The sequence below is a fragment of the Papaver somniferum genome, unplaced genomic scaffold (assembly GCF_003573695.1).
Source record: "Papaver somniferum cultivar HN1 unplaced genomic scaffold, ASM357369v1 unplaced-scaffold_21, whole genome shotgun sequence".
Lineage (NCBI taxonomy): Eukaryota > Viridiplantae > Streptophyta > Magnoliopsida > Ranunculales > Papaveraceae > Papaver > Papaver somniferum.
The window spans coordinates 17,373,617-17,386,094 of record NW_020631041.1 but is presented as its reverse complement, the minus strand read 5'-3'; the positions used below and the strand labels follow the sequence as shown (position 1 = coordinate 17,386,094).

General features: G+C 36.2%; 2 protein-coding genes and 1 non-coding gene across 3 annotated transcripts; all 3 read left to right on the top strand.

The window, feature by feature from the left end:
- Positions 1 to 239: 239 nt before the first annotated feature.
- Positions 240 to 312, top strand: TRNAA-UGC. Its single transcript has one exon. It is a non-coding gene; the product is annotated as a tRNA-Ala (tRNA).
- Positions 313 to 891: 579 nt separating this feature from the next.
- On the top strand, positions 892 to 3,237 carry LOC113340293 (flavonoid 3'-monooxygenase-like). The gene is made up of 2 exons (XM_026585502.1): positions 892 to 1,947; positions 2,441 to 3,237. Exons 1-2 carry the CDS (start codon positions 1,045 to 1,047, stop codon positions 3,065 to 3,067), a joined length of 1,530 nt encoding a protein of 509 aa, XP_026441287.1. The 5' UTR covers positions 892 to 1,044; the 3' UTR covers positions 3,068 to 3,237.
- A 5,543-nt stretch (positions 3,238 to 8,780) lies between these two features.
- LOC113340039 lies at positions 8,781 to 9,504 on the top strand. Its single transcript, XM_026585253.1, has 2 exons — positions 8,781 to 8,882; positions 9,131 to 9,504. The coding sequence occupies exons 1-2, from the start codon at positions 8,821 to 8,823 to the stop codon at positions 9,402 to 9,404; spliced, it is 336 nt and encodes a 111-aa protein (XP_026441038.1). The 5' UTR covers positions 8,781 to 8,820; the 3' UTR covers positions 9,405 to 9,504.
- The last annotated feature ends 2,974 nt before the right edge of the window (positions 9,505 to 12,478 follow it).

Genomic DNA, 12,478 nt, shown 5'->3' with positions numbered 1-12,478 from the left:
TTTGTAATAGAACGACGAAAAGCACTCAATTTCTATGTGAAAATAGCTATTTCATGAAATTAACACAACTTTAGTAAGGAGAAACAATCCTAGAAAATAAATCAACAAAGAAAATTGCATCACTTTACGTAGCGTTTTGCCTGGTTATTTTATTTGGCTTCTAATTACAATCAAAACATATGTCAGTTAAGGTACTTGATTCAAATGGTGATGTAGGTCAAATGGAATAATTGTGACCCGGGGATGTAGCTCAAATGGTAGAGCGCTCGCTTTGCATGCGAGAGGTAAAGGGTTCGATACCCTGCATCTCCATTGTCACATTTTTCTTACAGGGTTCGATACCTTGCATCTCAATTGTTTTTTGGTTGCAATTACTTCAAAAGGAAAAATAAATAATAAAAAAGCATGTTTTCGTCCTTCCATAGTAGGAGTTTTAAATGTTCCTTGACATTTGGGTGCATTTTTCTTATCGACTTTACCGTTTAAAAGGGTTTTCACCTTATATTATCATGAAGCAGTGTGTAGCTTGGGAAACAACATCAGTAAAGCAACTTCATGTAAACTTACTTGTCTTTTGAATTTTAATATTGGGAATCTTTATTTTATTTTAGTAATTCTCATGTAATCTAATTTTCCTTTCCTTTTTTATCTATTGCAAGGTGTGAATAGTTCAACTTATGAAATGAACTAGACTTGGAGTCAGTAAGGTCAACTCGAGTCAAGTCAAGATCAACGTTTGTAAAATTCCAAGTAACCAATATTCTAAGGAAAAGAAGTCAAGTTTTGTGTTTACTCTAGAGTCTAGACTAACTTCTGATGTAGTTAGCAACCAAGTATTTTCATGATAATTTCCTTCCCACCAAATGCAAACTCCAAGTATAGTTTCATGCAACAACCAAGAAAGTACATCACGACTTTAGTCTTGCATCAACAGCTATATATACCCCATTTGCTCCTCCACAACAATCACCACCACTGCAATTATACCTCCAGTCAACACCACAACCACCACCAAACATAACTAACTACCCAAAAAAGAAATAAATGGAATTTCCATCATATCTTGTTTATGCAGCAGCATGGTTTGCTGCAATTGCACTCCTCCTAAAAGGTTTCCAACTTCGCCGTAACAAGCTAAACCCGCCACCGGGGCCAAAAGCGTGGCCAATCATCGGTAACTTGAACCTCATCAGTGCCCTTCCTCACCGTTCACTTCATCATCTGTCTCAAAAATACGGACCTTTGATGCAACTCAAGTTCGGATCACACCGGGTTGTAGTCGCTTCATCGGTGGATATGGCGAAGGAATTTCTTAAGATCCATGACGTATCTTTCTCCGGTCGACCCAAAACTGCTGCTGGAAAAATCACAACTTACAATTATTCTGATATAACTTGGTCTCAGTATGGTCCGTATTGGCGACAAGCTCGTAAAATGTGTTTGGTTGAGTTATTCAGTGTGAGAAGAGTCGAATCGTACGAGTACATCCGCATCGAAGAAACACGATTGCTCTCTACAGCTTTGTACGAGTCGAAAGGCGTTGCTGTGAACTTAAAGAATCATCTTGCTGATGTTAGTTTGAATGTGATTAGCAGAATTGTTTTGGGAAGAAGATATTTGGATGGAGATGAAAACTCAATTGTTACACCAAATGAGTTCAAAGAAATGTTAGAAGAATTGTTTTTATTAAATGGCGTTTTGAATATCGGTGATTCAATTCCTTGGCTAGGATTCTTGGATTTACAAGGGTATGTCAAGAGAATGAAAGTTTTGGCTAAGAAATTTGATAGATTTTTAGAACATGTTCTTGATGAACATCTCTCTAATAAAGAAGTTGCGGGGAAAGTTTTTGTTGCTAAAGATATGGTTGATGTTCTTCTGCAATTTGCTGATGATCCTAGCAATGATGTCAAGCTTACTAGGACAAGTGTCAAGGCATTTACACAGGTAAAAATTTCTTTTCAGCAAAATACATCGCACCATTCGTTAAATATCAACCTCGAGATTTTTCCAATAAAAACTTTTATGAATCGTGATTTTAAGTTGGTTGTAAAAGTTATATTCATATTCACGGTAAAAATCTTAAAATCTTTATCGGTAGGTTAATTATTTATAACCGACACTGCACTGGGACGCGTTCAAATCTTATTAACAACCAATTATCTCAGAACATAATAATACCCAAACCCAATTATTGAGTGTGGACAGCGTACGCATACATACAAATAGTAGCCAAGGACGTACCAATAAAAATTGTCGTTGAAACACTATAAACACCCATGTGGGTTAATGTTGATAACGATCTCACAGAGTTAACCAAATCGTTTGCCACTTTGTACATTCTAGACATGACATGAAACTTCTTTACAAAACCCATGTGTTATGTACCAATTTTCAGAATTTTCTTTACTAAACCCGTGTGTTTTGTACCAATTTTCAGGACTTAATGGCAGCGGGAACGGAGAGTTCAGCAGTGACAATAGAATGGGCAATTTCCGAGCTCTTGAAAACTCCGGAAATTTTTGAAAAGGCAACCGAAGAACTTGATAGGGTTATCGGAAGAGAAAGATGGGTTGAAGAGAAAGACATCCAAAGGCTACCATACATTGAAGCAATCGTCAAAGAGACAATGCGATTGCACCCAGTGGCACCGTTATTGGTACCTCGCAGGACTCGTGAAGATGTCAACATCAATGGCTATACCATACAATCAGAAACGAATGCATTTGTGAACGTCTGGGCAATAGGAAGAGACCCAACATTGTGGGAAGAACCGGAACAATTTCGTCCCGAAAGATTTATTGGAAAAACAATGGATGTCAAGGGGCATGACTTTGAGCTATTGCCCTTTGGAGCAGGGAGAAGGATGTGCCCTGGTTATTCATTGGCAATTAAGATAATCCAGTCAAGTTTAGCTAATCTCTTACATGGTTTCGTTTGGAAGTTACCGGCCGGAGCTGATCTGAATATGGAGGAAGTTTGGGGACTTTCGACCCCAAGAAAAATCCCATTAGTGGCAGTCCCTGAACCCCGTCTGCCTAGTCATCTTTACAATGATAAGTGTTAATCATTTAGAATGATTAAATTTTAGTAAATGTTGCTTTTGTTTGAGTGTGCAATAATCAGTAACTGCTATTATTTGCTTTTACAGTTTGTTCATGGTTTGATTAGTGAGGGATCTGTGTGGTCGATTTTACTTTGAGATACATAATAAAATTCGATTTTTCCATTTGAAAATACTCCAGTCCAACTTTTTTTTCTTTCCTGAGGCATGAAATTTTGTTAAACTATTAAAGCTATTACAAGGGTTTTAGCACAGAAAATCCTGCCTAAATTGGGGCCTATGCCATTTAATTGGGGCCTAATATTAGATGACAAAATAGGGTCATTGGGAGAAAATTCATAGAAACCCCTTATCCAATATTTATATTAATGCTGAATATACCCTTATTAAATTAGTGCTAATTCGGATTATTAAATAATGTTTAATCAAGTTAATCCTGAAATTAACTTTCATTAATCGATAATCAAAACTTGTAAAAAAAAATTTAGTTTTTACTCGATCCAGAATCGGTTTATGTTAGTGCATTTGTAAACCGATTATGGGTTGAGTTTTATGCTTAAGAAGATGTAAACCCAGAATCGGAGTTTTATCATTACCCACATAAACCGATTCCAAAAATCGGACATTTTTAATGCACATGTAAACCGATTATGCCTTACTTTCAGAAACAAAATATTCATTACATAGTTTAGGAAATTTGCCCACTACATATATATAGGACTCAGTATGGGAATTCTAGAATTTGACACATCAAATGCTCATCAATGAACCCCCGAGCACGTCGGTACAACGTCGTATATTTTTTGTGGTGAATGAACTTTATTTCCCCATTACGAATTCTCCATAGCCCGTTAAAACGTTCCATCTGAAATTCAGTGAATTTTTATATGTTAGTATGTGACCTAGTGTAGTTGACATAGATATAAAAATGATCGCATTACTCACTTTTTCCCTAAGAGGAGCTCGTGGATGATAGTGGTACACCATATTTCTAACTATCACGTACTCTCGCATTGCCCCTTTAATGTATTGGAATCGAAATGCCAAGTCTCTCCATTTGCGGTTGTTGGGATTCGCGGTACGACCGTAAAAGAACTCTTTAACTCTCTTCCAAAACATTGAATAGATTTCATTCGGACGTTCACGGAACGTATTAGCAAAGGATTTAACGAGACACAAATCTTCAAACGGTTCCCATTGCATTTTCTAGGCTAAGTGTGTGATATGGGAGTGGCTGAAAGAGGTTGTCCTTATATAGATAAGGAGTCAACGGCTATTTTTTTCAAATTCAAATCAAACAATCGGATTTTATGTATGTCCACATAAACCGATTGTGTCCTTACAAAATCATATAAATTGTTCCTCTCAACAATCGGGCTTTTGTAATGCACATGTAAACCGATTGTAAAAGTTACAGAACTTTTCTTCATAAAAATCGGATTACATTTTTGTACATGTAAACCGATTCTAAAAGTTACAGAACTTTTCTTCTTAGCAATCGGGCTACATATTGGTTGATGAAAACCGATTCTTGGCTTCAAAAGTTACAGGATTTTTCTTCATTACAATCGGGTTTTATAAAGGTAAATGTAAATCGATTCTGAAACTGAACATCTGGGAAATCGTCAGAATCGGATTACATATAGTTATATGTAAACCGATTCTGACAGAAAAAATGCTAGAATCCTTCTTTTTTTCCATACACATTAAGTCATTCATAAACTAGAAACCATATTAAGTCATTCATAGACTAGGAGTGTAACCAAACATAATTCGACAATAAGTTTAAGAAAAGACATAAGTTTTGACTCCATAATTATCCATACTTAAAGACATAAACATGAATATAACCATTCATTCATGAACATCCCCACCACGACCACGTCCACCGCCACGACTACGTCCACCTCGTCCTCGTTTCCTAGGTTGGGCGCTGCTCGATGCACCTTTAGACATCTTTTTGGTAGGGGGTCTCTTTTTTCTCTTCTTCTTTGGCTCATCCTCCTCCTCCTCATCACCATCCTCTTCCTGCTCCCCAAAATTTTCACTAGCTTCTACATCTTCGAGACCGTTCAATTCATCAATTAGCTTTTCATTGGCCTTCATATTTTTCCCTTCCCTGATTTCTAGCTTTGCCCAGGTTATCAAGTATTCGACTCGTCTTCTCTGTTTCAATTTTAAATAACAAACATTCAATATATAATGCAAAAATCATTAACAAAATCGTAATTGAGTAACAATACGCACCAAGTATTGGAGAGCCATATCTTTGTCCTCTATCATGGGCCTCTCATCTATTCGTATCACTCCAGTATAAGAAACATTGAGGTACCACGGCATGTAACCCGGAATTGCCTCGTCATCTGTTCGAGATGGACCAACCAAAGGATATTTGTGAAACGCTCTGTTATCCCAATAATCACATGATGGGAAAGGCCGGCGAACAATGACAATATCACTGTCATGTGCTTTGATTTTTGTCTCATTGAATTTGAAATCCTTGTGCGCCTTTGGGATTTTTTGTATGTAACCGCATTTTTCTTGCGACTCTCGACGAGTTGTACATTACATATCCTCTTGGGTGAAAAAAAGGCCCATGATATTCACCTTGCTCTTGGCACCCAACCTTCTTTCCTTTTCCTTTAGCCAAAGCCTCCTTGTAAGGATCAAAGACGACATCCTTCATCGTGAAGTTGTCTAACTGGCGTCTCAAATTCAAATAATCCATTCTTTGTTTCTTCGACTTACTTCTGTAGATGTACTTGTTTCCATACTGCTGTCCGTCCCAAAACTTGTTCTCAAAAGCCCTTTTAGCAAATATTGGGAAGTGCAAATATATCCACGCCTACAGAAAAGCCATATTCCCTCCGAGTTGGTTCCTTTGAGCCCTAGAAGCCTTTCTCAACTGCGTCAAAGAGTGTGCAAGGATGGCAGTGCCCCAAGAGTAGTCCTGTATCTTGTCAAATGGATGCAACAGCTGGATAAAGTTGGCGTTTACACGGGCACCGGAAACGTCGTGGAAGATAACAGCTCCAAGGATATAGAGGACATACACATTGGCCGTGGAAATGATATGTTGCGGCGTCACCGCTTTTCCCTCATGACGAAGCTTCTTTGTTCCCATAAAGTTTCTTCTCAGCCTCGAGAGATGGAATATCCTCTGCTTTGCCTTGCCTACTAGCATCTCCTTCTTGGTCTTCTCCTTATCCCATTGGAACACTTCCTTGCGCGTAATTTTTGTGCTTCACGGCTTTACCTTCTATGCTTAGCCCGGTAATGAACTTCGCATTATTTGGATTTATTGTCATTTCTCCAAACGGAAGATGTAAAGTATCTGTTTACCCGTAGTATCTCTCGGAAAAGTCGGAACAAAGAGGTCTATCTTAAGTAAGGTGGCCCAAATTGTTGACCACAGAAAGAAACCCCGTAGAATTGACTAGATCGACCACTTCCGAAACTTCTCCCCTTCTTAATTCATCAGCTATAAGTGTCCATTGCCTCATCTTACTCACTGACGTTCCAGGTTTCATAAGAAGAACGACATGCTTGTGATCCTATAAAACCAAACAACCACGATGGGAAATAATCAAAACACTACACGGATAATAATGTTTACATTACATGGAACAAGGTTTAGGTACTTACTATGGTATTGTAGACGACACCGGCCCAACTTCCTTTGTAACACCGTAACACATTTCCTCCATCAGCTGGTATCCCTAAAGGTGGATTATCAAGGCCACGAGCAAGCATCTTCAGATCTTCGGGCATGTGGTCACCTTTCTTCTTCTTTGGAACTTCTTTCTTCTAACCTTTTCCTTTAGGGTCTCCTTCTTGTTCTTGAACGACTTCTCTTATCTCTTTATCACCTTCCTCATCACCTTCTTCTTCATCACTTTCACTCTCATCACTTTCTTCTTCACCACCTTCTTTGTAACGTTCTTCTTCATCACTTTAACTCTCATCACTTTCTTCTTCAACACCTTTCTTTTCACGGGCATCTTCATCACTTTCACTCTCATCACTTTCTTCTTCATCACCTTCCTTGCCACGTTATTCTTCTTCACTTTCACTCTCATCACTTTCTTCTTCACCACCTTCCTTGCCACCACTTTGTTCTTCAATCCTCTCCTCCTCACCACCTTCTTGTTCAGTAGGTGTATCAGAATCAGGTTCTTCATGTGTATGTTGCTCCGCTCGAGGTGGTGGGTCATTGATGTTGATCCCTTTGGATTTACTCCCTGTGCCCCTTCGGTGGGAAGCATTCAAATTTTGACCGTCTATTCGACGAGGTCCCAAAGGCTTAGGAGTAGCATGGTCATGTTTCTTCTTATATTTCTTTTCGGCTTTATTTTTTTGCCTGTAGAATACGGATTTAAGCAACAAAACATAATGAAATAGAATGCATTTTTAAAGTCAGGGTATATAATTGGTTTACTCGATATACATATGAAATCCGATTCCAAACATATAAAATTAACAATCGAATTTTTGCAAGTGCAAATGTGAACCGATTCATGAAATCGGTTTACTCGATATACATATAAAGTCCGTTTCTAAGTTAACAATCGGTTTTTGTTAAGACATATGTAATCTGATTCCAACAAAATAAGATCCAAGAAGATTGGCTACAACAATCGGGCTATTTATACACTAACTTTCCTCGATTCCTTTTCACATGCAGAACAATCAGACTATAAGTTTATGAACATAGTCCGTTTCTAATAAGAATCGGGTTACTTTGTGACTAACGTAATCCGATTCTGTAAACACTGAAATTTTTGGATTCCAAAATTCTCGATTTCTAACCTAAAGCATGTTACTAAAACCTAGTTTAGAGGATTGGGTTGATAGAAAAGTACCTGATTCGACCCATTTCTTCATCCTGTGTGATACGAGAGGCTTCGGATTGTTCTTGCACTTCCCTCGTTCTATTTGGAATCGCTTCAACAAGCCCGGGATCGTCGTCACTACAGTGATTCCTGTTAGTATCATACTTAGTTCTTGATTTCGACATTATATGGAAGAAAGAAAACGATTAATCATTTTTGAATCGTCGATCATCGACGATTTTTGGTTTCAAAAAAATGAAAAAAGAGGGAGTGGAGGAGATGAATCGGTTTTTATGTTAGAAATAAAAACTGATCGACGATTTTTGGTTTCAAAAAAATGGAAAAAGAGGTAGTGGAGGAGATGAATCGGTTTTTATGTTAGAAATAAAAACTGATTTTTGTTAGTTAGGTTTATTAAGGATTGATGAGGACAATTTAGTAATATTAATATTTTTTAAGGATAATTTTGGTAGTTTACATAAATATTAGACACCCCTTATCATTGTGAATTGGATAGATGAAGTAATCTATAGGCTCCAATTATGTGGCATAGACCCCAATTTAACCAGGCAGAAAATAAACTTATTTTTCTTTTCTTTTTTTAAGCGGCTTATCATTAATAAATCATTATGGTAGCTGAAAGAACTTCAAAGGATTTCGATTGGTCTGAAGAGTTGACACACAAGTAGGGTTCTGCAGATCTAAAGTCATCGTGCCAATTGCAGCCTTAAACGAGTCCTTCTTAATTGTTTAATTTGATTCTCTAAATCCATATACCTTTTGTTATAAGAAAGCCGATGGAGCTCTCCTACAACCAATTTAATAAACTTAATTTACCGATCCTATATGTTATAAATAGAGCTTACCATCTTTGTTGATCACCAACTAATCAAATTCTTCGGTTCTTGCTAAAGTCTAAACGTCATGGCTACTAAAACATTTTTGCTCATCGGGTTTCTTTTATCTTTGATTGTCCTCAAACCCATGTAAGTGGTACCTTCACACATTTTTCAGCTTCAATTTATTTGGGTTTTGCTTTTTCTTTTCCTTTTCCTTATTTATTTATTTATTTGCTTACTTTTAAATAACTACCGACTATTCAAAATGACGAACACCGGAAATGTTCATTTCTCTATAACTCACAGCAACACCAATCTATCTTTCAATATATTACCCTTTCGCTTAATACAGGTTTGACTGACATTTATGATTTGAATGTCTTCAAAAATTGCAGGTACGTAGATGCTACGCCATGGCATAATTGTTTCAGAGCTGGTACGGAGAAATGGCTTGACTGTGAATACCAAACTTGTGGTGGAGCACTCTTGCGCTGGACGTTTATGGATGACATTGTCCAGAACTGTCAAAGATTTTGTTGGAACTTTTTTCAAGAGGGATTAGATACAAGGTGTGCCCAGATAAACACTGACCCAGATACCGGTAACTTTTATTGTGCCTGTTATGAACAATGTGAGCAGGAATGGTCGTTCTGGAACTGTTTGCTGTAGATCCAAAGAAGATGGATCCACCCATTAATCGTGTTTTTTTAAAGTTCTTATCAGCATATGAAATGGGCAATGCCTTGTTCAATGTTGAGTAAACTCACCAATAAGCTAATTTTATAGCATTTATTATGTTAATTAGTTTTCTTCTATATAACCTTTTCTTTTTATGTCAAAGATCCGTGCCCGAAACCAGGCATCCCCAAATTTTTATGGGGTGTCATTTTGGTTGGGATCTACCAATATACATATAAAACAAAAAAATAATTGTCTTTAGGTTGGTATACCTCCAAGAGAAATGATACCCCTCATTAGGAGTCTTGATTTTTTTTAGCAGAAGTCACTATTATTTTGTAGGAATCACTATAGTTTACTCCTAATGTTATATGTCAGTTTAGTCTTGTGGGCGCGGTCAAATTGCTTTGTGGTCCTTTTCTAAATAGAATTTATCATTTTGGTCCAAAACATTATTATCATTTAGTCTTAGTCTTAGGGTGAACGTTAGTCGGGGTGATGTAATCATTAGTACTCTTTTTTCTCTCTCTTTTCTACATTTTCTTCTCTACATTTTCGTCGTTTAATGGGCCTCATGATTTAATTGGGGCCTTCTTGAAGAGGACAGAAAAGGTCACCCAAACCTGATTTGAAGAACCCCTATTCAAATAATTTAGGTAATGGCTAATTCATCCTAATTTAATTAGTGATAATCTTATTTAATTAGTGTTAATCTCACTTAACTAGAATTTAATCTTTTTCTAATCAATTTTTTTGGTTGCAATTTTTTTTGTCCAGATTGGTATGAAAAGCCATCATGATATTGAAGTGTCGTTATCGTAGAGTCGTTATTATCATTAAAGTGTCGTTATCATGGAGTCATCATCGCAGAATTCTTATTGTCTTTGAAGTATCGTTATTAGAGAGTCGTTATTGTTTAGAAGACTCTTTAGTGTCTTTGAAGTGCCGTTATTATAGAATCGTTAGTGTCTATAAAGAGTCGTTATCTTCTTCAAAGAGTCATTAATGAATTAAAGGGTCGTAATAGTATTGAGTACGACCATGACGACCCTTTAAAGTCGTTATTGTCTATAGAGTGTCGTTCATTTAGAGTCGTTATTCTTTGAAGAGTCGTTATTTAAAAAAAATATATATAAATAAAAATTAAAAATTAAAAAAAAATAGAAAATTAATCAAAAATAAAATTTTTAAAAACATTAAAATTAATAGGGTCGTCATGGTATTCTTCTCGAAAGATTTGATTTTTGTCCTTACTATTCGTGCTAAAAACAGCCAATTACATCTTTCACTATGTAATGTTGTCCGTTTTGTAAAGACACATGCCACTGTCACTATGTCTTCCACCACAAGTAATGTCACCACTTCTAGCACTCACAAACACCCGCCTTTGTTTACACCACCCACTAATATAATTTTTAGTAAAATTATTTGTTAATAAAAATATGTATTTATTAGATTATAAGGGGACATTTATAACGAAAAACTAATTAATCATTCATCATGAACAATTTAGTTGGAAACTATTTAATAAAACATTTATAGTAGTTAAGTTGAACAAATCGCGGCCGTAGATTTATCTTCTTCCCAGACAAATTTTGACCACTCTTTATTTAGGCTAAGTTAGCTAATTTTTGTTTTGTATTTTAGATGAAAGTTGTGGTCGACTTTTTTTAGCGTGTTAAGAGATTCTCCCATGGAATGTGTTTGATGAGAAATGTCTAACTCTATCTAGAATACACTTTAATTTCCCTAAAATCCTACTCCCAACCCTAAATTCTTAAACCAATGTCTAGACGGCATGGCCTGTATATCTTTGGGTACGCAGAGATGTCAATGTCAATGTTTAAAACTTGACATTCAATAGAAGATGTGAACCCATCCTACTCAGCTATTATTTTAATTTTAATTTATTAAGTAACCATTTTTAACTCTAAAATATATTTTACCAAATCTTTTGCACCATATTTTTTTCCTCACATTTTTATCTTCCAAATATATTTTATCTTAATAAAATCTTAAATTAAGTTGAAATAGTATTTACAAACTGCTAGAGATCAGAAAAAAAAATCATCTTACTTAAAGGAAATATTAAAGTGAAATAGGGTTACGGATGTCTTGTTCTGTTACCACATATAAAGATGCAAAAACACCATTAGATAACTGTTAGAGCACTGCTCGGTCGAACTCGCATGCGTTGCTATCTCAAGCATGTTTGTCAATGTTAGTGATCAAAACTATAAGTCTTGATTTCTAGCCTATTTATTGATGTCTCGGACTAGGACATAGTTTGTGTAGTTGAGCTTAGACTTCACGACGTTTATTACTTGAAGACGAAGAACTACTAAGGAGAACTTGTGGGCCTACATCGACAAAAGGTATGTGGAGACTTAAACTCATCTATAACTTGGAAAGTCTATTTATTACTCTATCTCCTATATTGATACATAAGTCTTGTTACGATATAGTTTTCTCTATACACATTTGAGATTTGGAGCTGAGTATATCTCGCTTATATATTTCTCGAAATATGTGTTGGTAAGCTTTCACTTCGACCAAGTTCATCTTATATCATGAGAAAATTTTCGAGTAACATCTTACATGATTTGTGTGATACAATCATTTGGTGTAAGACTTGGAATGTTTCGATAATGATTATTTCAATATCTTGAAAATTGCTTTGATGCTAATAGTGTGTGAAAACGACTATTATCATTATAGAAGAATGTTTCAATGATTGAAATGAAGAGTTGAGATTATGTAACCATCTTTGGATATAAGCATATATAGTGTATTCGCACATTAGTGTATAAATCCATAAACCGGGAGCCAAGAGTATGCATATGTGTATACGAAATTGGTGAAGGAGACAGGTTAAGTATACGTACCCGTACGCATACTGGCGGAAGTTTTCCAACTGAATAATTTTGTTGAGTTTAGGAATTAACAAACTCTTAACTAGTCACCTTAAGTATGCGTACCCGTACGCATACTGGCGGAAGTTTTCGAACCGAAAATTTCTTCTGAGTTTGGAAACCAAACCAACTCAAATCCGGTTGCTTAAGTAC